Below are 27,315 nucleotides of genomic sequence, written 5' to 3'. Positions count from 1 at the left end.
GGGAAATCCGTAAAATCCGTCATTTCCGTGTGTTTTGAAAAGGTTGTTTGACTCCAACAAATTTTATTAAAACTTGAACTGTGGTGGCAAGTAAGTTCAACCAATGCTTCATATCTCCGGGAAATCCGGAAAATCCACCTTTTCCATCTGGTGATAAAATAGTTGTTTGACTCACAAAATGTTGTTAAAGTAAAGCTCGAACTCTGGTAGAACGTGAGTTCAACTTAACCTTCATGTCTCCGGAATGTCCGTAAAATCCGTAAAATCCGTGTATTTGAAATGAAAAACAGAAATTTACTAAGACTTGACTGCTGGTGAAATTTATGAAGAGCACAACTTTTTTTATGAGTACGGAAAAAGCGGATTTCACGGATTTCCCGGAGACATGAATGTTTAATGATTAAACTTGCAGTGATGACTGACTGCTGACTGACACAACCTTTTTTTATGATGACGGAAAATACGGATTTTCCGGATTTCCCGGAGATATGAATATTTAATATTATTCAATGTTAATTCAATATAATACTTCTCTTTTTTACTGTAAGTATATATATATTATATATATATATATAATATATTATATAATAATATATATATACTTACAGTAAAAAAGAGAAGTATAATATTAAATTAACATTGAATAATATTAAATATTCATATCTCCGGGAAATCCGGAAAATCCGTATTTTCCGTCATCATATAAAAAAGGTTGTGTCAGTCAGCAGTCAGTCATCACTGCAAGTTTAATCATTAAACATTCATGTCTCCGGGAAATCCGTGAAATCCGCTTTTTCCGTACTCATAAAAAAAGTTGTGCACTTCATGAATTTCACCAGCAGTCAAGTCTTAGTAAATTTCTGTTTTTCATTTCAAATACACGGATTTTACGGACATTCCGGAGACATGAAGGTTAAATTGAACTCACGTTCTACCAGAGTTCAAGCTTTACTTTAACAACATTTTGTGAGTCAAACAACTATTTTATTACCAGATGGAAAAGGTGGATTTTGCGGATTTCCCGGAGATATGAAGTCGAAACTTGGTTTATACTAAGTTTCACCAGCAGTCATCTACCTTTAAACAATTTATTTGAGTCAATCAACTTGTCATCACACACGGAAAAGACGGATTTTCCGGATTTCCCGGAAAAATGAAACTCAAGTTAACCTTGAGTTATACCAGCAGTCAAACTTTAACACAATTGTTTTTTTAGTCAAACAACTTTTCACAACACACGGAAAAGACGGATATTCCGGAGATTAAAAATGTCATATAAATGATAAGTTGCTTAAGTTTAAACTAACTGTTGATGTAAGACAATCTAAACGGAGTTTTACATCTCTTCTTATGGTCTTTAAGCACACGTCAAAGGAACCGGGAAGTTTGGGAAACGATCTCCTTCGTCTTCTTCTTCTTCTTCTTCTTCTTCTTCTTCTTCTTCTTCTTCTTCTTCTTCTTCTTCTTCTTCTTCTTCTTCTTCTTCTTCTTCTTCTTCTTCTTCTTCTTCTTCTTCTTCTCTTCTTCTTCTTCTTCTTCTTCTTCTTCTTCTTCTTCTTCTTCTTCTTCTTCTTCTTCTTATTCTTCCTCTTCTTCTCGTTAAGCCTACAATGTGCAAAGGATTTTCACGCCAGAGTAAAATGTATTCGTCATTATGTTTTTCTTTATTGCATCTTAGCAGTGAAGCGACGAATTTGGAAGTACTTTAAGTTCCTTTTTGTCTTGTCATTGGTCGGATGGCTTATATGTGTTTCCCCGAAATGCTACCGACGCCTTTTTAGGTATTCCTTTTGGCCATCAAGTTAAAGTTTACCCGCGTATCATAGAAGGGAGGACTGTCTCCAAGGGTCCATTTTCCTGTCTTTTGAGCCAGTTGTCATTAAAAGGTCTGTTTGATATAACTTAGCACATGATTGTTCATATTCAACCGGATTTGGTCAATATTCATATGTTGTAAGCCTGGTTCAATCGATGGCGACATTGGACCATGCCATAGCCACGTGATACAAATCAGAAAATGGAGCAAAGTTCATAGTAATGTGTTTTTTTTCAATAATTTCCCGTATTATACAGTTTCATTAGCAAGACTTTGTGACTGGAGAATTTTGCAAAGGTAGTCTGCCGTGTTTAAAGGACCCTAGTCAGCTTCAGCCATTTTAGATGCCATCGAAATTATTGATATTGCATGGTGAAGCGAAATATTATTGCTTTACTGCAGGCCCATAGCGGGGGGAGGGGCAGGAAGGGCTTGAGCCCCCCCCCCCCCCCCCCCCCAGAATTTTGGGAAGTTAAAAAGCATTGTGCCCAAAAATATATAATTAAAACAAATTAATGTTGAATTCTAACGCTGCAAGTGCCTTTTCACAAGCTTTAATAGTCTGTTTACTACCTGTCAGTTTCCTTCGCTAACAGGCACTCCTATCTTGTGAATCGGAAATAAGAATTAAAATGGACTTAAATCAACCAATCGGAAGCTGTGAAAGCTGTGGAAATAAACTACTTGTTTTCTAAGACATCCGCTCATTTTAAGCAATACAAATGTTCTTAGTTTTGTAACAATTTAGTGTTCCCGCGTTGTCACACAAAAAAGCCACACAAATATGTCCTCAAGACCAGAGGAAAAACAATTCTCCTGCAGTCGGATTCTTCCTGCCCGATTCTAAATTTAAAAAGAGGAAGAAAAATTTGTCGTCGTTTGTCTACGTTCTCCTTCAAACGTGAAATTAGGAAACTTAACGTAGTAGACCACGTTAAAGAAAAGGCAAAAACATGTACCTAAGAGTGTGATCCAAGTGCAAAGTTTTTTTTTTACTTACTAAATCTACCGGGTTTTTTGATGTTCTCGTTGCATCTTAAACTCCCAAATGAGTCTATTTTTGAGTGACGGGGGTAGGGGGGGGGGGGGGTTAGGTAGTTTTTTGTTTCACTGTTTTGCTAAGCCCCCTCAGCTGTTTTAGCCTTGCTACGGGCCTGTTACTGTAAGTTGAGTTCCTAAAAGTATGTTTCATTATCTTTAGTAGTTTCACAGTGGTTTCGTTCATTTCGACATGCTCCGAATAAAATAGAACAGCCAAACTCTCGCAAATGAACAAAGACCAAGGTGTGGCTGACTAGGGCCCTTTAAGGTTCTTACTCCAACAAAAGTGAAAAAACTAGAAGAATTAGAAACAACCCTGATCATTGGCAATCACTGTTTGTATGAAATAACGCTGTTCTTGTTTTTAACTGCATCATCAAGTGACGCAGGGTAAAATATCAGTAATATTGTTGCCCCACGTTGTTTTGTGCTCTACTACTTCAGTGTATTTTGTGCAATTTAGTAGCTGTATAGTTGTTGGTATGTTCTGCAAGGGACGTACTAAAGGTACTTAAAATGGAAGAATAACAAAGACGCTATTCATATGCAACAACGGCAAAAAGAGAAATGTAAATTTACCTCTGCAAATAAAAAAATTAGACATAGATGTAGTACACAATTACGACTATAGAAAACTTAGATGAGATACCACAGGAAGACGTATACCACACATACTCCTCCTAATTCAAACACGCAACAAGGGAAAATTGTTGTAACAAGTCAGAAATTGCACACAGATCTGTATGGAAATTATGTTATCAGTTAGGAATTTCTGAAGTTCAAGCTCATAGGTCGTTTCGTGAGAAAACAAGTGGTGGCTAACAAACTTTTTGGGATCTGACGCCCAGTCTTTTTTTTAAACAAATAGTAGAATCATCCGCTAGACATAAACGGTTTTAACGAGAATGCGGGGAAGATAGAAGTCACTAACCTTATAATATCCAAAGTAAGAGCAATTTAGAACTTGTTTTATAAATTAAATCTTGTTTTATAAAAGCAAACAAACTTAAAAAAAAATTGAGCATAGTTATTATGGTGGCGAAATTTGCAGCTGTAAAATCCTGGGTTAATTCAATATCAATTTTAACGTCGCGACTCTATTTTCAACAACTTGCTGGTGCTCCGACTCTATCTCTCGACAAAGCTATTGAAATTGCAAGAACCAATGAACTGTCGATAGCACAACTGAAATCAATGAAGCCAAGTAGTGGAGTAGTTCATGCCATAATCAAAGGGCAACAGTACAAAAGGAATTCTTGGAAAACACCTTAAAAGGAATGAACCCAACAGTCATGTGGCAAATGGAGCAACATTCATGCAAAGGATTCATTATTGGTTATTGCTAATTGTTGGAAAATGGTTATAAACCTAATAGAAAGTCTCTTCTGTTGTCTTGTTTTTATTTGTTTGTTTGTATTTTTCCAGTAACTTGGCAGATAATAAACTCGTGAACATTACCGCTGGTCTTTTCTGGAATCAACAGTCTCTGCAATATTTGTAAGTAGCATCCTATGGTCTGTCATGTTTTTATTAGGGTTGAGGTATAGCATGTCCATTGATTTCATAGTTGAAGTATGGATGTGTTTAGTTACGGTACTCTTTAGTCGATAATATGGAATCGAAACTCTGAACTTATTCTCCAATCCTTATTCCCAATCCTCCTTCGTCGTTGACTATATGTTAGGCTTGAACATCACTGATTGATTGACTGACTGATTTATTGTTTGAATAATCGATTGATTGAACAGAAAAATTAAACACCATGTACGGGCATGGTTTACGAGAAACTGAACGCTCGTCTGCAAAATATAATGTTGAGCAATTAAGAATGAAAAAAAATAATCGAGTTACAACAATAATTGTCGGCGAATAGCTACAACTGAATTTGTAACAAAAACTGTAGCGCCGCACAATTTTAACAGTTTTTTATTCATTCATTCATTTGTTCGTTCGTTCGTGCATTCATTCATTCATTTACATAATTATTTATTAATTTATTTATTTATTTATTTATTTATTTATTTATTTATTTATTTATTGCATGTTTGCCTGTCTGCTTTTTGTTCTCAATAGGATTCTTCAAAATAACAGCATCCGCTTAATACCAGAGGAAACTTTTGTTAACCTCATAAGACTTAAATATTTGTAAGTATATTAAGAAAGTAGTAAACCTTTCACCAGGTGTTTTGATAAGCTACACTATTAGAATGCCAGCTAAAACTACTTGACTAGAAATAGAAATTCACGTATCTTCGACTACTTGCCTATTATTTCAACTCGTGCAACGTAAACTACATGGCAGAACTATCCAGGAATGAAATAAATAGGAACGGCTTTTAAGTTTACACATGTAACGAAAGAAATCGAAATTTCCATATTTACACCCTGAATAACTTAAATTTTTGACCTAGCATTAACACGATAAAAGAAATTAAGAAAGATGAAAAACAAAAATAACCAAACAAAAAAAGATGAAACCAAAAAGAATGCGGCTTGGTTGTTGGAATTAGAAAAACGACTTCGACCACTTTATTTGGTTTTCGCTGGCCTCGATAGCCGAGAGGTTTGATTCAAAACCTAGAGCTTAATTTTCAGTAGACGAAATTCTGAACTTAGAAAAGACTTTTAGCAGTTGGTTGAGAACAAAAACCTTAGGCTTTATAGAAAAAAATAAACCTCACTAATATAAACTAAATTCGATTTTGACACGACATTACGGCTTTATAATGACGGCTAGTTGATAGAAAATATATTCCGTGTTAAGGGTTTTATCGCGATACAATCATTTTGTTGGAGAGAATAAAAGGATAAAGTACAAATCGTTCGCTGATTGAAAGAGAAATTCTTACTTCAGTCAAACTGTAGCCTTCGTAATATCTGTACGCCACATTTTTTCTCTGCGCGGGTTATTTGAATTTTAGGATTTAATTTTTACTACAAAAAAAAATGCACACATTTGCAGTCCATAAAGTACCTACCATTGACGAAATAGACCAGCTAGTAGGTTTAAACATTTTCAAAGCAAATTTATTGAAAATTTGTTACCGCCGCGAGATAAACAACATCATGAAAACAATGATGAATAAAGCTTACAACCAGAAGCAAGAATAAAAAAAAACAACCATACTAGTATCCAAAAACGAAAAAGGAACATTGTTATCCTAGGTTAGATGCCGTAGATATTTAAAATTTTGAAATAAACCAAGCGGTGAAGAATGCTGTAAAATTACCGAGTCTGCCATTCGGCGTTTGCGCTAGCTACGACAAGAAGATCAAATTGACAGACAGAACCATGAAAGACAATCAGCAACAGAGCTCTTGAAGCACTTTTTTTTCTAGAGATAAGAGACACCAGAAAAAAAATTTTCGGTGAAGAATATGAACCTGCAACGTTGACAGCCTACAGAAAAGGCTTGAGAAGGTATTTTCTGGAGAGACGCGCGGGTAAAAACTTCGACGACTTATATTGGCCATGGTATTAATTTAAACAAAAACCTTTGAGGAAAGCGAAAACATCTCAAAGCGTCTGAAAAGGGGAGCAGTCCCAATAAATCAGCTCCTTTAGCTTTGAAAATGCCATAATTTATCAGTGTTATTTGCTGTGGCCGTTTTCACACTCAAGAAAAAGTATTTTAAGCCTTAGTGTAAATTTCTCTTTATCGAATTTATAATCACTCTTTATCGCTTACCTTCAAGAAAAAAGTTGTATCCGCCTTATAGGGTACATGTTCAACACAAAGCAAATATTATTAGTGCCCCTTGAACGGTGTCAGAAGCTTTGTAAACTCAAATGAAAAGAAATAAACAACACCATCCAACGCTTACATGACAGTTTTTGAGCCAATCAGAAACCTTCATTTCGAGACGACATCATCGCAAAATAACGTCGCCTCAGCACAATAACAAGATCCCCCAGGGTCGCGATAAATCGTTAGAACCTTCAAACGTAACCGTATCTAGAAGACCGGGGGGATGACAGGGCGGAATGCGGACTCTCTTTGAACCTTAATCACTTTTTGAATGTTTGAACAAACGCCCTGGAACTTCAGGACTTTTGCAATAAATTTGTTTAGGAAAAACTTGATGTGGTCTTTTAGTGTTCATTGTCTTTGATGTTACCAGTGCCACCAATTTTTGACAGGCATTCTTTACAGAAATAGAAAATCCCTTTTAAAAATGAAGAAAAAATCGGTTTTCTTCCCGTAATTTTTTCTCTTTTTTTTAAGCGCATATTAGTGTTCCTTTATTTTTTGTTTACTTTTCTTTCAATTTTGGTGCTAAAGTTTTGGGAAAATTAAAAAATCCATGATGTTGGATCTAAAATGGCCGCCATTTGATCATCTCGACATGATTACCACGAGATATGACGTCATCATTTCGCGTTGTTGACCTCTCACTTTCATAGCTTTTATACTTGTGAAGTATCTCACCCTCCCCCCCGTCCCAGAAGACAAAGAAAAACCCGGTCTAGATAGGGTTAATTTAATAGAGAAATGAATTCTATAACTTTCAATTTCTTCTGGGATGGAAAACTCACTGAAATTAAAAAGTTAACTATTATAGGCGACAAAAAAAAATTAAGGACTTAGGTTGACGAACTTTAATATCATGAATAAAGCCTTAAAAGTCTCTTGAATACCGCGCATGTAATCGGTAAATGAAGCATCCTAGAAAGTCATCCCAGAAGACGCCCTGGAGAAGCATGGGGTACTAACTTTTCAAATAAACTGTAACTATCAGTTTGACACATTACAGGCTAACAATCTCCATCATTTTGTCTCGAACTATTGAAACAATCAGGAAATACAAAACAAAATTATATGGAAACCCTACCTACTCATGAATTAGCCTGCCGAACAGCCGTCATTATTTTATGGCGCGTTTTTAGTGTCAAAATTCAAACTATCAATTCAAACATTCGATCCTTCAATTCAAACATTCAATCTTTCAATTCAAACATTCGATCCTGCAATTCAAACATTCCATCCTTCAATTCAAATGTGCAATTGTTCGGTTCAAACTTTCGATCCTTCAATGCAAATACGGAATGGGTCAATTCAAACCTTCCATCATTCAATCCAAATATGGAATTGTTTGTTTCAAACATTCGATTCTTCAATCCAAACACCCTTTTCTTCAATCCAGATATGCCATTCTTCAAGTTAAACATGCATTCCTTGTATTGCCTGGCCTATCATTCAGTTCAAGCATGCATTTCGTCAATTCAAACATGCCATTTTTCAATTCAAACATTTGATCATTCAATCCAAACGTACATTTCTTCAATGAAATCCTGAAACTCAAACACTACACCATAAATTCCGCGTTCAATTTCGATAGAAAATGCTGAAATCCTGCTGTTGAAACATTCTGCACTTTAATTTTAAGATATGAAATCCAGATTATAAATTCAAACATAGTCTCACAATGTAGTTGTGCAGTGGCTCGATTCAAACATTCACTTCGGCGATTCAAACATTCAGCTCAGCAGTCCAAACTTTCAGTTCCTCTCCAGTAGTCTGGAACCGAGGGGACTCTGTAAAACGAGGATACGGACGTGCGAATGGCGGACGGCGGATGGGGCTTTAAAAAAAAAAAAAAAAAGAATGGATGGCCCACGATAACCTATTGCGCGTAAATCGAGCTTCATGCTTACCTCCACTCGCCTGAAAAACGAGGAAAACCTTAGACAAATAAAAAAATTAGCACCTGTTCTGCAGGCTACTCATGAATAATCTGGAATAACGAAAAGATTGTAATCAATGGTAAACAGTTTTCCTACAAAAGCTGGTTTGACACTATACCAGTCTCTTGGAATTTTGCAATTAAAAAGTCTCCTTTCCGATTTTTAGATAGTGAGAAAACAAAAGAAACCTATTTCCACAGAAATGTATGAAGCACTCTGTTGAAGGAAATCATCGTACTGCCCACCCGCTGATAAAAAAAGATCTTAAGATACGTTTTTTTTTTTTCACGAAACCATTCATAAAGTATACGAATTACCTTTCCAGATCAAAAACGACATTGCAATAACGATGTTCCAATATAAGATTATTCACAACATTCTTACAACCAAAGTAAGTCTGTGAAGAGCCAAAATTCGTGGCAACAATACATGCGGTCAATGCTTAACTGATATTCACTCCTTACATCGCATGTTCTAATAATACGCTGCTCCTATGCTATAGCCTTTTAAAAGACTTTCCAATGTTGGTCGACCAATAAAACGAAACAATCCCTAACATTATTAATATTTTGATTGTAAGTGGGTTTCTGAAGCAGCCTACACAATATAGAACTATTTTTTGACAGTTTCTCACACTCGTTCGCCAAAAAGTGAACATTGAATTAGAAATAGTTACTACCTTTCAATATTTATTTAATATGCATTTTTTATGTGTTTTTTGTTTTGTTTTGTTTTCTAAGTTGTTGTTGTTATTGTTTTTTTTTTTATCAATGTTGTCATTTTGTGAAATTTTAATCATTGACTGACAAAAACTAGGAAAGAAAACGCATAGCTTGTAACCTAGAAACTTTGAAACTGTATTAATGTTTGTAAATTATGGTTAACAGCATAAATATTAATGCTGTGTACCTTGCATTGAAAATTATATATTTATAATATTAATAAAAAAAAACCGAAAATGACAAAATCAGCCCTAGTGTATTTCTAGCAAATATCTCTCATATATCTCACTTAGGTGTTATTCTTAAAGTGTTTTACAATGTTTCGGGCACTTGGTAGCCTCTTGTTCGGTAATTAAGCTAGATTCGCACGTGCGCAACAAAATTTCTTTCTTTCGGCAGATTGCTGTCAGATAATCCTATACAAGCCATTGGATCTCGTGCATTCGTTGTGCCACAAGATGTTATTTCTATGTGAGTATATGTTGGAAAGTCGTTAATTCCGCTAACATTGTCCACAATGAAAACATGTTCCCAATAGTTCTGGGCGCGTGATTACTATTGAAAGACAGAACGCTCCTCCCTCTTGTGCAATTTTCGTTGTTGGCGCGTGAGAGTCAGCTTGAATTGGCCAATAAGAGAACCTAATCTAATTTGAACTCTTGCAGCCTACCACGGTGGTTTCCGTCAAAAAAGCCGAACGTAGGCGAAAAATCACCGGCAACCAAATTTTCTTCCAATTTGCCTTATGTAAGATCGCAGTGTGATCAACATGAAAGGTGAATGTTATGGTTAAGTTATTGCGCTTGGCGAAGAAATGGATAAGAATTTTGATGTGAGAGCAATTTCTGAGACGAGAAGGAAGCGAGTCACCAGCATTGTTCATTCCGGCTTTAAACAGCAACAAATTCCTTCCAAATCACCAACAAGACACAAAGACAACCTGACGTTTATATACTGAGCCTGGGTTGCCTGTATTAACTGTATTTATGCAAGCTTTTCAGAAATCTCTGCTCATGGTCCAAACTGAAAGAAAATGAAGAAATCACTCATTAAGCCTGGCGTACACGTACGACGCAAGCATAAGAATAAGCACAAGCACAAGGATGTTTACTCGTGCGATAAGCATAAGCATAACGTGACATACGCAAGCGCAGAAGCAAACAAATTTGGCGCAATCGCGCGGCCGGGCTGCCTTTTGGCGCGAGATTTGATTCCAAAATGGCGGAAAATGGCAACGCATGAGTAACTAGATTGTACGCTGACAACTTGTCACTGTTTTTCAGTTTGCTTTCCTTGCGCTTATGCTTATGCTTGCGTCGTTGCGTCGTGCTTACAAACCGGGACGACGCAAGCATAAGCACAAGCGCAAGCACAAGGGGCTTATGCTTGCGTCGCACCGGTTTACACGTAGGTTTCTTGTGCGTATGCTTGCGTCGTACGTCTAAACCAGGCTTTACTAAACTCCACCAACTAATCTAACCTGTCCGAGGCACCCAACAGCCCTTTTTGACAGTTTAAAGACATAATCGCTCCAGAGGTTCGGCTCAAATTGTAATAAAGAAGTAGTGATTTGATTGCAACAGAATCTTGAGATATGGGAAATTAATTGTTTTAGTCTTGAAAGAAAAACAAAATGTCGTTTAGAGTGCTGGATGGGGAAAGATGACAATCTTCAGAAGGTCAATAGTAACTCGTGAATTCGACGAAAGGAACTTGTTTTCAAAAAAAATATAGTACATAAAAATAAGGCTAAAAATTCTGAACGGGTTCACGTGTCTTAAGGTACACAAATGTGTAAATAAATGACCCAAAACAAAGTGAAGGGAAAATGAAGAAAAGTAAACCACATTTCAAATATTTGCCATTAATTATAATATTCTCAAAAAGGGTTTCGTCCCGTTCGACTGGCTAGTAGTAAACTTGAGCGTCTTGCTTGTTGTGTAAAACATTCCGCGTCGTATTTTTTTTCTTTCCGAGAGAGGTACCCTAAATTAGTTCCGTAAATTGTCTACTTTTATTTTCTTTACAAACGCAAGTTAGAAACAATAACTCTATGTCTCGTTTTCTAAAGAATCCATTAGAGATGATGTAAAACTTGAACTACAGGCTTGGGATAAATTTAATTATTTGTTAATAGAAAGTTGTACGTCCAAGATCAGTTATCAAAACAAAGTTTCAAAGGATGTCGAATTATAAGGTTTGTCATCATCCCGTTACTCTTGTAAAAGATGTTAAATAACATTTGATAAAAAGCGAGTCACCAGCAAACAGCACAATATCGTTTCGTTGTCTTTAGATACATGATAAGGACAAAGTTGGAATTAGTAAACTCTACATCTCTCATGTGGGCATCTAACCTAACTACTAGAATGTGAGTATCAAAAAATCCTGCTCCGTGTTTAAGCGGGTTTTTTTTTTTTTAATAGTGATATTCTTTACTAATAGATATTCTAATTGAGCACCGTGTTGAAATATCTGAACCTTTATTTTATGACTTTTTAAACTTATTTTCGTGTTGCAATGTCAACAGAATTATAGCATGTGCTTTTTGTCTCAGAAATAGGAATATTACTGTTTTGAGTGAGCTAAATAAAATATTTTTAAAGTATCCTGTAACTTAGCAAAACAAAAAAAAAATTCTACATGGCCTCAAATTAATGTTGGAACACATTTCCTTACTGTGCTTTCCAAAGGAAACATCTTTTGACGTATTATCTTTCTCTCAGGTGTCAATGTCATAGCCTTCATAGTCTGTAGGTAAAGTCCCCCCCCCCCCCTCCCTCCCCTAATAATAAGCTTGGTTAAGATTGTTTAACATGTGAGAATAAAATGAGAAAAGGTTTTCTTTCCGAGATTTAAAATTTTTGACGTAATGTTTTTTCAGCTCAATTTCATGATTTAATGACCCCGTTGTAAAGCAAGTGATTATGTTTGTACCTTTTGCAGAAGGGTGAAAAATGGCGAAATAGGTACGATGAAATTTACGGATGGGGATGGAAAAGAACGCTGCAAAATCCAGCTGTAAGTGTTAAGCTAATTATTCCATGAACATATTGTTGATCAATTCCTCGCTTCATCGATATCAGCTAAGGATTCTATTCTTCTTCTTCTTCTTTTTTTTTGTTGCTGTTGTTGCGATTTACGTTGAAGTGGCCTGGGGGAAGGTGAATCAGAAGATATCAACCTTTCTCAAGTAAGGAGTTACACTGCTAAGGAGAACATGAAACAGGCTTTTGTGGCTGCTGGGTTTGGAAATACATCGCTTGGAGCATACAGACTCCTTGCATGCTCATCCGGCACGTTTTTGAAGTTGGGCATTCGTACCTGCCAAGAGTGCCCAGCAGGTGAGTCTCCTCAAGTGTCTATCTTGTATAGAAGATCTTTTTAAAATCACTGTTAAGTCTTTAAACAAAGTTGTTTCCTACGAAGAGCACATCATAAATGACCACCACTGCATTAAAACTGGCAAACAACTGATTTATTATAACTGAAGACTTTGAAAAACATTTATGATAAAAATTAGCGATAAGGAAATCAACGTTTCGGCGACTTTTTGTCGTCATATATATTACGCTTTTCTTGCATATTTAAGATGTTTTAAAATGTACAGTTCTATCATAACGTTAATGAAAGCTTCTTCCAGTGATGCTCAATTTTTATTGAAATTGAATCTGCAAAATAATGAATGCTGTCCTGGAAAAATTCATCTTAAAGGGACAGTATCACGCTATAATTATCAACACACTGAAAATAAAAAAAACGCTATTCCGTCGATAGCAACCAAGATATAACGACCAAAATTAAATTAAAAGAATAGTAGAATGCCAAGAAACTATCATCTGGAAGACGACCAAAATAAAGATGGGTTCAAATTTGAAAACGTGAGGCCAACCTTTTCCAACAATTTTCGCTGTCGTAACACGTTAAAAATCGGTTGTACTATATTTTAGTTCAACCTTTGCGTCATTTTTTTTTAATTAGCGATTTAGAAATTAACTGTAAGACAGTGTTTAAAGTTTAAATTTAGTGAATTTTTGCCCGAAATCATGATATCTCCCATGAAGCTGCCCCTTTAATTTATCTAGTGTGCTTCACAAATCACATTCTTGACTCCAGCATGTTATCTTTAGAGGACAAAACTTAACGCGCGCAAGCATTATTTTTTTTCGTTACACATTGAAGTGAATTTACTTCTCAATGCATTAAAGTCAAATATTAAGAAAAAGAAAAAGGTCTTTTACGCCGCAAAATTGTAATAACATCGACGCAAACTGTAATAAAGTATTCAACGCAAAATGTAAGAACTTTTCTGATGCATAATGTAATAACGCAAAATGTAATAACTCACGAATGACGTGTATAGTATTTCGAAATCAGTATCATGATTCAGTGTACATTCACCTATGCATGAATTGAATAACAGGAGTAATGGTTTTATTCTCCACTCTTAAAAGTTTGAGATCGGGGGACTGGTGTTTTCTTACCGTATCTACTTATTGTGGCGCTTAACAATGTGACTTTTAGGTGCTACGCTCCTTTAAAACAGTCACTTTTGGAAAAGTAAATGCATAATAGACATAAAGAGACTCAGTTAAAAAACTCTGTAGATCGGACTCGGGCACAGCGAAACCTCTCTTTACGGACACCTCTTGATGGGGACACCTCTCTTTTACGGACAGTTCACTTGGTCTCTGAGAGACCGAAATCCATCTAAGGCCTACTTCTCTAAAATTGGCACCTCTATGATACGGACACTAATTCATGTTCCCGCGGTGTCCGTTTTTAAGAGGTTTGACTGTAGTTATATGAGGATGAAACCCCTTCGTAATCTATCACCCTAGAGTTAATGTTCATGTGCTTCGAATAAGTGACCGCGTTGTTATTGAGGGCTGAGGCGCTTTTTGGAGGGCGGCGCCTATTTTTCGAGTGCCACACGAACGTGTATAATATACGATAGAAATTGTGACCTTGTCGAGAGTCCCTGCAAAATGCAATATTAACGCAAAATGTAATAAAGTTTTCAACGCAAAATTTAAGAACTCTTCTTTTGAATAAGCGTAGCACCAAAAAGTCACAGTTTTAAACGCCACCATAAGTAGATACCGTAAGAAAACACCAATCCTCCGATCTGAAACTTTTAAGAGTTGAGAATAAAACCTGTACACCTGTTATTCAATTTATGTATAGTTGAACGTACACTGAATCATGATACTGATTTCAAAATACCATTCACGTCATTCGTGAGTTATTACATTTTGCGTTATTACATTGTGCGTCAGAAACGTTCTTACATTTTGCGTTGAATACTTCATTACAATTTGCGTCGATGTTAATACATTTTGCGTTAGTATTACATTTTGCGGCGTAACAGAGTCCTTTAAATTGCCTTGATTGATTATACAAAAATGTCATGGAAGCTCAATAACTATGGTGAGCTGCTCGTTTATCGCGTACCACTTGTGTGACACTCCTACTATTTCCCTGCTTACCCTAGAAAGCATGGTTAAGGCTTTTAAGCTTTGAATATTTTTTGTTTAACATTTTAGGAGGTCATTATTCGGACACTCAAGCCTTTGTCAGTGAAAGTTGTTTACCATGCCCTAACGGAACTTTTGTGTCTGAGAACGATGCGCCTGGGAAGAGCGCAAGCGATTGCAAAGCCTGTCCTCAAGGTAATACCATTATCTTGCTAAAATATCCAGAGTGTTTAAAGGAGTTAAACATCTACAGCGAAACACAAGGCATCTAGTAACCTAACCCAGTCTAAGATTCCAAGCCCTGGAGAGGTTTTGGGGCATTGTCCCTTCTTTCACTTGTCCCGACGCATGGATGAAAAACCAAACGTGTTGCTGCAGAGTTTACTCATCCCTGGCCAAGAGACTCAAACGTTGGCGCTTCCTTTTCTTTCGTTTTTTCCGCTAAACAAACGAACAATTGTCCTTACGGGTAAAGATTGAAACGATTTGCAAGCATGGGCAACTTTCAACAACAACAAATTAAAAAAAACAAACAAACTGGAAACAACAAAGTAGTGGATATGAGTACACTAGTTATGTAAGGGTTATTGGCCTGGAACGAGGGGATATCTGATATATTCCCCTTGCGCCCGAGGGCACGCCACGAGGGAAATATATCACAAATCCCCGAGGGACAGGTCAATAACATGCTTATTTTTTCTGTTGGTGAGATTTCCTTAATAGAAACAAAGACCTTAAATAGTTAAATGCTTATTTTATAACAGGTCGAAGTCTAATACACAACACTTTTTGATGACAGTTGTAGGCAGTGAGATTTCGGCTCTGAAGATGTTTTTCTCAACTGTTTTTTGAACTTTGGATTATTCACACAACAATATGTATAAACAATTGCTTTTGTCTGCTGGTATACGTGGTAAACACTGCATTCAGTACACTACACGTGGTTGAGCGGCTGTTGTTAAATTTTGGAAATAGTGTGCAGTCAGCTATCGTTCCGTGTGGAAACAACGATAAGCGGTTGTGAAGATGAAGTCTTTTTAACCAAAAACTTCCTACACTGTCTTTGCTGAGCGGATTAGTGACCGTAATCCTGCAAATGTAAAGAAAGCTAACAGTGGCACAGTACGAGTATGGAATGAGTGGCCTGTTATTAAATTAGTAGTAGTAGTAGTAGTAGTAGTAGTAGTAGTAGTAGTAGTAGTAGTAGTAGTAGTAGTAGTAGTAGTAGTAGTAGTAGTAGTAGTAGTAGTAGTAGTAGTAGTAGTAGTAGTAGTAGTAAAAGTTAAGTTCTTCATTTTTTTCTTTAATAGTAAACGATTAAGCACTCGTTGAAATTTTTGAGAACACTGAATAAGGGGAATAAGTCGAGCGGTATATGACGAGGGAGGGGGGAGATATATATTTCCCCTTCGTCCGTTGTTATCAGTTATTGTTTTCAACCCCGCCCTCCCCTTTTACAACCAAAGCCGCACCCAGCTTTTCAGACAGTTAGTAATTGACAGGTGCTATTGCATATATTCAACCGAAAAGAACAAAGGAAACCGAGCCAACCGAAAAATAAGAAATATTAATTTATACTGCGCTAAATAATTCACCTAATATTTTTGAAAATTCAAGGTGGCTCCTAAACCCCTCCTATAACATCTTTTTTTAGTGAGTTTGCAAGAAGGTGCGTATTGGCATGCTGGTTAGAATTCCATAGTAAAACGTTGGGATCATACAGCTCGTTTTTGTGTTATGCTAACCTAAGCTAAAACAAGGGATGTTTTTAACGGCTATATTTTTGTTATTGTTGCTTATTAAGTCGAACAATTATGACTATGTTTGCACCATTTACTGATAAAGAATAGCAGTACTTATCGATCAAATAATAACTGAAGAGAAAAGCTGCAAACCGTTATGAGTGACCTCAAAATCACAAACAGACATAGAAGCAGAAAGCTATACATGCATAGATAAGGAGATTAAAAACTATACTTTATTTTTCGTTAACAGGAACTGATTCTAGCTCTTTTGCTGGATTTCGAGCTTGCAAATGCCTGCAGTCGTTTTATCGGACAGATCTGTTTGGGGAATGCAAACCATGTGCTGCTGATGGTTTAGAATGCGCTGATGACTTCGCAACTTTAAAGTCTGGTTTCTGGTGGAACTGGGAAAATGAGACACACAAACATCTCTATAGAGAATTCACAAGCAATGTGCTTAATGTTACCGCTGAAGTTAATGCACTCATGAATGGCTCGCTACCCAATCGGTCGTTAACTAAGTACCCACACGCTCTACCGAAACCTCATAGATGTCCTCGCCAAGAATCTTGTACTGGAGGTATAGATTCTAACTGCAGCACTGGATACAAAGGTCCGTTGTGTGAAGTATGCAGTGATCGCTACTACAAGCAATTTAAAAGCTGCGAACTGTGCCCGACAAAAAAATGGATGATCGGGCAACTTTCTATCTCAGCTGTAGTCATTCTCATAATAATCGTTATCCTGGTATGGTCAAGCAAAAAGAAAAGCAAAAAGAATGTCGGGCGTTCTTCAGTAGACATTGTTCTTGGGCGGCTCAAAATCGTTATTGGTTTTTACCAAGTAACGTTTGGACTGCTTGAAGCATTTGCATACATTGAATGGCCCGACTCTCTTGCCCTCATCGGAACATATTCCCAGGCTTTGCAGTTAAACGTGTTCCAGATTGCGCCTGTTCACTGTCTCTTTCCAGAATTGAAAATTGATGCATTTGGGGATCTTTTTTCCATACTCACGCTAAACGCTTTAGTTATCATCCTGTCGATCTGTGTTTACGGAATCAGAAAGTTATACCTCAGATTGCGTTCCACCTTGGATGACCAACAGAAAGCCCTAAAAATGTCTCAGACAAAAGAGTTCATCTACAGAAACGCTTTTTTCATCCTTTATGTTACCTACCTCAGCACGTGTTCGAAAACAGCAGCCGTACTGCCTCTCGCTTGTCGCACGCTTTGCAGTGACGATGAAAAGGATGATTGTAGCAGATATTTAAAGGCGGACTTTGGCATAAACTGTAATAGTTCAAGATACAATCGTTTAGTTATCGTCGGATACGTTGCCGTTGGTTACGTGCTTTTCCTGCCAGCAGCTTCATTCCTCACTCTCTTCTTGAGTCAACGAAGGGCGCTGCAAACTATCCGAGAAGACGACGAAGGTGGAAGTTGCGACGACGACAATGAAGCAAAAAGCGCTGAATTGCTTACGGGATTACGATTCCTGTTTGAAAATTACAGGCCTTCTGCATGGTACTGGGAACTTGTTGATACAGTGCGCAAGGTTATCCTGACATCTGGTTTAATCCTAATCGGCAGTGAGAGCAGGTCCTATGCAGGAATCGCTTCCATCATTTCAGGTATCTATGCAATTGCCTTTGCCGTCAAAAAACCAGTGGTAGATCCGTTCGAGAACAGGTTAATGCTAACATCTTTAGTGGTCACTTTCACCAACTTGGGAATAGGAGCCGTGAGTAAGATTCCCAGCGAAAACATCCCTACATCTGTGGATCATTCCGTGGATAAAATCATGTTCGAGTTACTGGTGGTTGGAGCAAATGCCTCAGTGATTCTTCTTCTAATTGGTAAGTGCCTTTTTGTAAGTCATCTTTTATGTAATTCAGCCTGGAAAGAGAGGGTGGGGAGACTGATCTAGATTTAGCTCGTGACGTTTAAAATACGAAAGCAAACACCACCAAACTTGGTGACTTTTCCTAAGATGTATCAGCTTACAATCTGGTATAACAGTAGTTTTATCAAGTGGATTGCTGTTATCATGCCGACAAGATATTGACAACATAGTCACCCATTATGCTTTGCACTCCACGACAGGGAAATCTATCGTTCTCTCTTTTATAAAAATTCAAGGGTTTTTTTGTTTTTGTTTATTTATTTGTTTAATTTTTACACGATGGAATGAAATTCTGCTGCATCTTGCCTTATACAACACGTTCTGAATTTAATTCACCATCAACACACTTATAATTTACCAGTGGTTTTATTTGATGGATTAATTCATCATTGGAACATCTTCTTTGATACCCGTGTGTAGACACGATGGCCCGTTGCTGGGCAACTTTCCTCCGCGACGCTGTTCTGGTCATGTGATGTGGTTAGTCTCGAAAATGGCATCCGTAATAATAATTTATGTAGATATATTCGTCTGACGTTGTTCCAGGCTAATATCCTTATTGTTCGTTTGTCATTTGAATTTGCATAAATTATAACTCTTTCTCTGCATGAAAATCTAACTGGGAGGGGATCTAAGGCTGTTGTGTCTCCCGAGTATCCCCTAGCCAGAGTACGAACACAAGGAACGAAAGGAATAACTGGGTTGGCTAAGCTGGTGTCTTTTGATCTGCTGTAGCCTCGAACCTATGGCTTTTCCGATCTCCTTCAAGTACGAATCAATCAGTGGACCACACATTTCCAATTGTTTCCGACCATTTCCTCTAAGAGCGAATCCATGTTTGTCATACCGTAATTCGGCTTGCTTTTTGCGCTCCTCAACGACTTAATCCAGCTTCGCTCAATGGAGAACTTTAATTTGATCATTGAAGTATTCCAAAATGTTGCTCCTCTCACGGTAGCTCTGGGACGTGCCCTAAAATCAAGCATAGAGCTTGTCACCCGCCAATCTCGTACTTAGAGTCCTCGGGCTCTTTGGCCAGCGGTCGGTTTCTAGGAGAGACTATGGGGAACTGTTCCATGTTCCAGATTTTCAAGACACCCCAAATAAAACCCATTTAAAGGTTTTATTTTATGGCGCCATGGCTTGTTGTGTAAAAGGATGTAAAATGTTATTATCTTATCCTGTACGAATTCGGTCATGCTATTAATTTAACCGAACGTTGTATTTGGGCGAACCCCTTGATGCCATTTCTTCTTGTGGTCTATGGCCGTCAAAAATTAGGATACCCAGTAAAACATGTTTTTTTTTTTGTTTGTTTGTTTGTTTTTTTTTTTTTTTGCAACTGTACTATTTATTTCTAAAAACCAACAATATTACAAAAAACATTGGCATGTTCCAGTTACATCAAGCAAATAATTACCAAAGGAATAACATCAAAACAAAAAACGAAGACTATGACAAAAACATTCAGAGCGTGTAAAATTAAGCTTAAACAGATAAAGAAACAACTAATTAAAGTAGAAGAAGTGGAAAAACAAAAACAGAAAAAAATATATAGAAAGTACATAAAATCCCTTCATCGGTTTGAGTTGTAAGTGGCAAGCGGGCACTGAAAACTTGTTGGGCAGCTAGACCACCCGCCTCAAAAAAAAAAGAATAATTAATTTTAGAGATAACTAAAGAACAACACAGTTACTCATCATTCTGTGGCGTCCAGTGGTTTTCCGCAAGGCCAGAAGTCACCATTCATATACAGCTTATCCGGCTGGCATCTGTTAAAAGAAGCTCTCATGCCATTTCGTCGTGCCTCCTTAAATACTGCCATCTGATCCTTTCTGCGCTTGATGATTTCCCGAGGAGGATCGCGGAACATCTGGAAGTTGTTCCCCTCAAGGCGCCGTCCCAAGGCGAATATTTCTTCTACATCTTTGAAACGAAGGAACCTGGCAATGATAGGTCGCGCATCTGTATCATTATTTCTTCGGCTAAGACGGTGTACCCGTTGGATTTCGACAGTGTGGGCGTTTCGAAAACCAAGTTCTTTTTCCATGAACTTTCTAAGGATTTCTTCGGTGTCTTCTTCGCGTTCTTCTCGAATGTTAAAGAATTTAATGTTCTCGCGCCTGGAGTAAGATTCGAGGTACAGATTCTTTGATATGAGGTCGTTTATTTGGTCGCGCAGCAGCCTTTCTCTCTCCAGCATTGAAGTAATTCTTTTATTCTGCTCGTCAAGCTTTTTCGATAAATCTTCCTTGTATTCTTTGCATTTGTCACCGTTGAAGCTGCATGATTTCTGGAGTTCGGCGATATCTTTCTTACCAGTTGCTTGAAAATCTTCCAGTTTCGCAGTCCTGACTTTCAAATTCGCTAAGTTGGTCTCAATATTTTTAACGGAGCATTCAATAGTATCCAGTGTGCTCAGCCTAGCGAGAATAGACTTCAGTTGTTCTGCAATAGCCTATATTTTGTCGAAGGCCTCCATAGTTTCGTCTCTCGCTTCGGGATCTCGGTTGCACATGTCTTCCACTTCTTTAAGCCTTTTTGAATCAGGTGAAGCAGAAGGTTCGTCACTAGAACTTGCAGAAGATCTGTTTCTGCGTTTTCGTATGTAGTTGGATAGAGTTTCAGCCATGTGTTGCTTCAAAGACAGCTTTGAGGGCGGACGGTCGGTAGCGAGCTCCTTACTCCGCCATCACTCGACCCATTCCCCCAAAACATGGTTTAAGTATTCGATATCCATACAGATATTGAATAATTATAGGCTATTTCACGGTTGGTGAGCGCGTACGATTTTTATTCACAAGTTGTGTTAAACAAACGAACGAGCGCAGCGAGTGAGTTTGTTTTACACAACGAGTGAATAAAAATCGTACAGGCGAACTAAACGTGAAATAACTTATTTATTATATACTTACCGAGATTCATAAGCGAAAAGAACTCAAAGATAAACATATCTTTATTTTCTTTCAAAGGAAAACAGCGCGCGGTCAAGCCGCCTTACAGTTCGAGAGTTGCACTGAAATGGCTTCCTTGTAAAATACTTTACATCCAAATTATCAAGCAAAAGTGCCGTTAAAAGGCAGAACTAGTTAGAATAAGATAAGACATCCTGAAAATATGTCGAAATAGTTCTACGCAAGTTCAAAATTTGAAATACAGAAGTGAAAACCGGAGCCTTCATTTTTTGTTGTTTATCAGAGCCCGCATGCTTGAATTGACGAACACTCGTCAGAATCCGAATCAAGAGGTTTGATTCTTTTATAAGTTTTGCTAGGGTTTTCTTCTCGCACTGAAAGAGTGGGCGATTGATTTAAAGTGTTTATTGCCACACTAATATGTCCTCCGCTTATAACAGCACCTGAAAAAAGAGAAAGGGGCTGCTGTGCTGCTTGCTTGCTTTGCTGAGAAAACGTTGGACGAAATGTTGGATAAGTGAGTTCGTCAAACTCGTGCTTTCTTTTCTCCGGAATACAAGAGCCAGACTGTGGAGCTATTTCTCTCGAACTCAGTCCAGTGAGAGTGTGAGACATGTTCAACTGTTGTTTCTGTGAGACGGTAGAGTAGCTAGTGATACTTTGAACGTTTTTGTGTCCTGACAGTTGCATAATATCAGTTGGCGGCACGTCGTTGTTGACTAAAGTTTGAATCATAGTTTTTCTGCCGCTGTGGTTTTTGAAGTTTGGCCCGAGTCCGGCTTTCTGTGCCATTGTTTTCATTAAAGTATTAAGCTTATTTACACCGACTGGAGCTTTTTTGAACCAAGGTTTGCCGGAGCCAGATTTTACATTATTTACTGCCAAGTAAAACGGTGCATCGTCGGTTTTCATTTCCGCGGGTCGCTTTTCTGCGTAGACTTTGTAGGCCTTTACTGGACATTTCTCGTTGTTCGGCACAGCAAACATTTTCGGTGCAATGGCTCTTACATTCCGAGGATCGTTTCCTGAACGAGTTTTGGTTTCTCTTTCATTGAATTCGAGGTACTCCTGTCCTGTGGAAGTTTGACAAAGTTTTACGTCTCCCCAACACATTTCTCTGTGCTCCTTGCAGCCTCGTAACCCGAAATGGATTGTGTTGTTGAACCACACAGTGTTTAAAAGCGCTTCTGCCGTGGAACTTCCCAAGAGATCCTTTTCATACAGAACTTGAACATCTTCCTCACTTAAAGCAGCAGAAGCATTAGGCTTGTTGCCCTTGCCTTTCCGTTTTAGATCCTTTTGCTTTGACTGAAGCGCTTTCCGAGTTTGCTCGAACTGGACGTCTTTCATAAGGCAAAGTCCATAGTTTTTTTTCTTCAAATGGCGCTCAAAGCTAGCGAAGAATGCCCTTAAGGAATTAGGCTCGTATTCCTCGTTGTCTTCTTTTTTGTGAACCGTTATAAGGAACTCGCCGAGAAACTTGTTCAACTCTTGAGGAGTCAATTCGTCCATTTGTCTCGTCTCGCCTTTCAAAACAAGAAATTCGTGGAACAGAGCAACATCGTGCTTGGTCTTTTTCTTTGTGTTTTCATTTTCCTGTCCGTCTATGAATTCTTCTACTGATGAATCTAGGCTCTGAAAACGGTTAGCCTGATTTGAAGCCATCTTCATAAAGAAAAATGCGCCTAGGCTCTTAGAAATGTGCTATTTGTCAGTCAATAGGAGCGGCGAACGAGCGACACGGTCTTTTTCACAAGTGAAAATAATGATATAGCCAATCAGAGCGTCGATACGTCGTTTAACACTAGTGGAAAAAATCGTATGACCAATCAGCTGGCTTCTCTAGCGCGAAGAGACTATTTTTATCTCGATGCTTTTTGGCGCGTAAATCTCGGTATGTATATAATAATATAAAATATTCCATAAATATTTGCATCGTGTCATGTATCGAGGGTTGAGAACACAAATACCATAATAATGCAAGTTCTACTGTTAATCTTTTTCGCACGTTGATGACAAATTTAGACCGTAAAACAATATCAAAGCCGTGGTTGACTGAGATCCTTTTTGGTGGCTTACTACAGGTGTTGCACTACGTGAGCGGAATATGCGCGCTCTCCCAACACGAAAGCATCACACGCGTGCGAAGCGATGCGAGCTTGCGACCGCGCAAGCAAAAAAACAAAATGGCGGCTGTGGGAAAAACTATTTTCCCTGTATTTCGAGTAGGTTCCAGAGGTGTGCTAAGTAGCTAAATTATGTTTGGGCTTGAAAACTGATAAAACGTGTTTTCCAATGGTTGCTGGTCCTTAACAGCCTTGAAGCCTTTGCAGAGCTGCGGAAAATCCGTGAACACGAAGGTAGCATGCGCTCACCAGTTGGAGCGCGCGCGCACGCTGCAACCCAGGTTTTCCATGAAACAAGCATGCGCAATGGCTTTCCTACCGTAGATTGCGAAATCCATTTTTGTCGCTAAATTTCTACAAATTTAGCCGTACAACTATCTTTCTAATATTTGCTATATTTTAGAAAGTTTCAAATAAGGCAAAATTTCAAAATTTTGTCATTTGCCAAATTTCTACCTGACAGAAGTTCGTGCTCTTACCTGCAAATACGTATTTTTGCCCACTTTCCCAATCCTGAGATTTTAAAGTAGGGTAGTACGGCCAGATTTAGAGCCAGAAAAGTCTAAAAGGTGGAGTTCCCAGGCCCCCACTTAAGACTATTCTACACTTTTTGAACATGACAAATTTTATTTCTGACTCAAAAGTATCATAATTGTATTTATTGTGCAAAAAAAATTACAAACCAACTCCTCCTAGCGTTCTTCGTTTAATTTTCGGACACTTTTTCCATCATTTCGGACAATTTTCGGACAAAAATTTCGGACACTGCGCTGAAACATGCCTAAAGTAAATTTACGACTAAAAAACATGAATTAGAGGTACAGGCTTTCTCCAATTGCAAAGGGAGGGCTTGAGAGCTTCGTTTAAAATTGAAGACAGCAAGCGATTTCTTCTTCTTCGTCTCAAAGAGCTTATTCAAAACAACTACGAGCTTCTTGATCTATCACATCGTCCACCGACAGCTACAGATGAAGAACGACACGCTAGTGACAATGAAGAGGACCTTTCAATTGTGTTGATTGATGATGATGAAGATGAAGAGGGTTAGCACCACTGGCACTGGCAATGCAATTACTGTATCATAAAACTGGGCTAGGGTCGAAGATTAAAATATAAATTGTAAAATAGAATTTATCTACGTTTTTGTCTTTCATGAAAGAAACAAATATTTTCCTTTCCAGTGATAAAAAGAACGACTGAGCAAAGCCGCCTAATCCGAATTCTAGCCATATCATGTATATTGGCTTTGAATATGTGATACCGTCGCCCAGAAAGTACTTTTAAAGTTTTATACTATACTGTAAAAATTTCGGATGCTTAAAAATTTTGGACGGTTTTATTTTCGGACACTATTTCTGTCCGAAATTAAAATCGTCCGAAATTTTTTGCAAGTAATGTAGGCCTTTTGCAACAGTTGATCACGTGACCAAAAATTAGCAAACTTGCCAATAGCTGCAGCTATATGAATTACAGAAATGCAAAGAACATGTTTTTGTTAGCTAGAACACCAATTTTCAGACCAATAACCTTTAAGGCTGAGATTTCAGGACGATTTGAATGTTGGAAAAATTGTACGGTTTTGAATGGAAACGAGAAAGGCTTGCTATCCAGTCACGTTTTCCGTAATTAATCGCACAAAATGAAAGAGGGTGACAAACTTAGCCGGAATATACATTTTCAGACCAACAAAATGAAAGCGAAAGATTTTGTGCCAGTTTAAAAATTGGAAAATTTACAAGGATTTGTATGGAAAAGCACTGAAGCGTGACTAGATGTGAAGCTGGCTTTTTCTCACACAAATCCTTCTAATTTTGAACGTCCATAAAAAAATTTCTCTTTCAAAGATATAAGTCTGACAACTCGCATGCCAGATTATTTTCTTTTTTACGCTCTTTTCAGTTTTGATAAAAGTATTTGCTAAAAATAGGTAAATCATTGTGTTTAAGAGAAGTAGGTAACGTGATCAACTGTTGCAAAAGGCCTATTGGGGAATTTCCGTATGTCATTAATGTCTAAATAACGAATACGAGGAAAAAAAGAGAAGCAAACCAACGAGTATTGCGTAGACCTTTTTCATTAATGGTGGCCGAGTTATTATTGTTTTCAAATATGTTAATAGGCCTTACTAACTTCATTTTAAAGTAAAAATTCTACTGAATTTTGCCTTTGCTAGCGAGCCTATTGAGGCTAATTTCCATGAAAATAAATTAATAATTTATCGGCTGCCATTTATGGAAAAGGTCTATAAGTAAAAGCAATGAATACCCTATGAGGCAGGTTCAAAGGTTTCGAATTTCTAATTTCTCAATCCTAGAAAAAGATTCTTTAACTGTCGTATTACAATTTAAGTAATTTAGTTTATTTTGTCTTTTCAGTCCAGTACATTATCTACATTTATCGTTACATCAAAGAATGGCGCAAAAATCCAAAATGGTCCCTATCTTGTTGCCTCGCCCTGTTGTTACCTTTGAATGAACTTCAGGGCGAAATTCGAGGATTGGCTGGGACTAACGTTCTTAAGCAACAACTTCAGACAGGTAGAATTGACATGCCGTCCATGACAACCGCCATAAAAGACAGTGGCGTGGTCAACTTCACCCTCGAAGAAGAGGAAGAATCAACTGAGAATCCTTCAAGGAAAGAGGACGAAGAACGGCCCAGCAACGTCGAATCCCACACTGATGTGACCGTCGTCACTATGCACACCGCCAAACCAACAAAATCATACGATACTAAACTTTGAGCAAATGATACGCAATCAACGTTGTAAATGTTTTGCTGTGGTGGTGATTGTGCTTGTTTTTTGTTTGTTCGTTAATTTTATTTTGTTTTCTTTTACTTTTTTATGTTCTTTTCTATTCACTTGCGCAAAAAGAAACGCAGCCTTCAGTTTTTAAATATAATTTATAGGGTAGAAGTGTAAAACGTGATCCAGGCGTCACTCCACTCTGAAATAATTGTATGATTTAAGTACGTCGAAAGAGCGGGGTCTAGATTACATTGCCAACGCTGTTACAAAAAATCTATCCGAGAGACATAGGTACTTATTAACTGCTGCTGTTCTGAATTACGAGTCAGTGAGTGAAGTCCAAGTGAAATAATTTCAATAATCAATTAAGTGAATCATAATTATTCCTAACTAGTACAGTTATGATTACTGATCCAGTAGTTCATGAGTAGACAAAAATTAAGCTATGATCCAACAAGCTGAATGACTTTAATAGTAGCGAATCCCAATAAATAACAAAGGGAAAAGCAAACATTAGGGGATAATATTTATACCTTCTCTGTGGCACGCTAATTAGTGAGTTATGGGATGCTACCTTCCATCAGAGTAAATCGCCTGAAAAATGGCTCATAACAAGAACGATTTAGTAGATAACATAAAAAGAAAAGATTTAGTAGCTACGAGATATGGTAGATAATATAAAAAGAAAAGATTTAGTAGATAACATAAAATAAAAAAGAATTGGTAGATTACATAAAAGAAAGGATTTATTAGATAACATAAAAACAAAAGATTTAGTAGATAACATTAAAAGAAAAGATTTGGTAGATAACATAAAAGGAAGATTTAGTAGATAACATTAAAAGAAAAGATGTGGCAGGTAACATAAAAGGAAAAGGTTTGGTAGATAACATAAAAATGAAAGATTTAGTAGATAACATTAAGAGAAAAGATTAAGTAGATCACATAAAAAGAAAATATTTAGTAGATAACATTAAAAGAAAAGATTTGGTAGATAACTTTAAAAGAAAAGATTTAGTAGCTAGGAAAGATTTAGTACATAACATAAAAAGAAAAGATTTAATAGATAACATTAAAAGAAAAGATTTGGTATAGATAACTTTAAAAGGAAAGATTTAGTAGATAACATAAAA

The 27,315-nt window shown here is 37.3% G+C and overlaps 3 protein-coding genes, 1 long non-coding RNA gene and 1 pseudogene across 4 annotated transcripts in view; 3 read left to right on the top strand and 2 right to left on the bottom strand.

Annotated features, from left to right (window-relative positions):
* Window positions 1-27,315, top strand: part of LOC146475584 (uncharacterized) — an 873,425-nt gene that overhangs the window by 606,433 nt on the left and 239,677 nt on the right. The window lies entirely within an intron of this gene.
* Window positions 4,225-9,728, top strand: LOC146475592 (uncharacterized). The gene is made up of 3 exons (XR_014865920.1): window positions 4,225-4,354; window positions 4,931-5,002; window positions 9,665-9,728. It is a non-coding gene; the product is annotated as an uncharacterized LOC146475592 (long non-coding RNA).
* Window positions 12,486-26,682, top strand: LOC146475589 (uncharacterized). Its single transcript, XM_085116047.1, has 4 exons — window positions 12,486-12,609; window positions 14,812-14,937; window positions 16,738-18,345; window positions 25,809-26,682. Exons 1-4 carry the CDS (start codon window positions 12,486-12,488, stop codon window positions 26,174-26,176), a joined length of 2,226 nt encoding a protein of 741 aa, XP_084972173.1. The 3' UTR covers window positions 26,177-26,682.
* Window positions 20,092-20,874, bottom strand: LOC146475591 (uncharacterized; annotated as a pseudogene).
* On the bottom strand, window positions 21,273-22,972 carry LOC146475590 (uncharacterized protein KIAA1958-like). Its single transcript, XM_085115981.1, has one exon. The coding sequence runs from the start codon at window positions 22,970-22,972 to the stop codon at window positions 21,587-21,589; it is 1,386 nt and encodes a 461-aa protein (XP_084972107.1). The 3' UTR covers window positions 21,273-21,586.

The sequence above is a fragment of the Pavona decussata genome, unplaced genomic scaffold (assembly GCF_977016875.1).
Source record: "Pavona decussata unplaced genomic scaffold, jaPavDecu1.1 SCAFFOLD_84, whole genome shotgun sequence".
NCBI classification, from domain to species: Eukaryota; Metazoa; Cnidaria; class Anthozoa; order Scleractinia; family Agariciidae; genus Pavona; species Pavona decussata.
The sequence above is the reverse complement of the archived record's forward strand: the minus strand, read 5'-3'. Positions and strand labels throughout refer to the sequence as shown.

What these genes read in the sequence shown, in the direction of transcription:
- LOC146475589 (XM_085116047.1), top strand. Translation starts at nt 12,486, where the DNA reads ATGAAACAGGCTTTTGTGGCTGCTGGGTTTGGAAATACATCGCTTGGA. An exon ending in TTGCAAAGCCTGTCCTCAAG is followed by an intron (nt 14,938 to 16,737) that starts GTAATACCATTA and finishes TTTCGTTAACAG; the next exon opens with GAACTGATTCTAGCTCTTTT. An exon ending in AGTGATTCTTCTTCTAATTG is followed by an intron (nt 18,346 to 25,808) that starts GTAAGTGCCTTT and finishes TTGTCTTTTCAG; the next exon opens with TCCAGTACATTATCTACATT.
- LOC146475590 (XM_085115981.1), bottom strand. Translation starts at nt 22,972, where the DNA reads ATGGCTTCAAATCAGGCTAACCGTTTTCAGAGCCTAGATTCATCAGTA.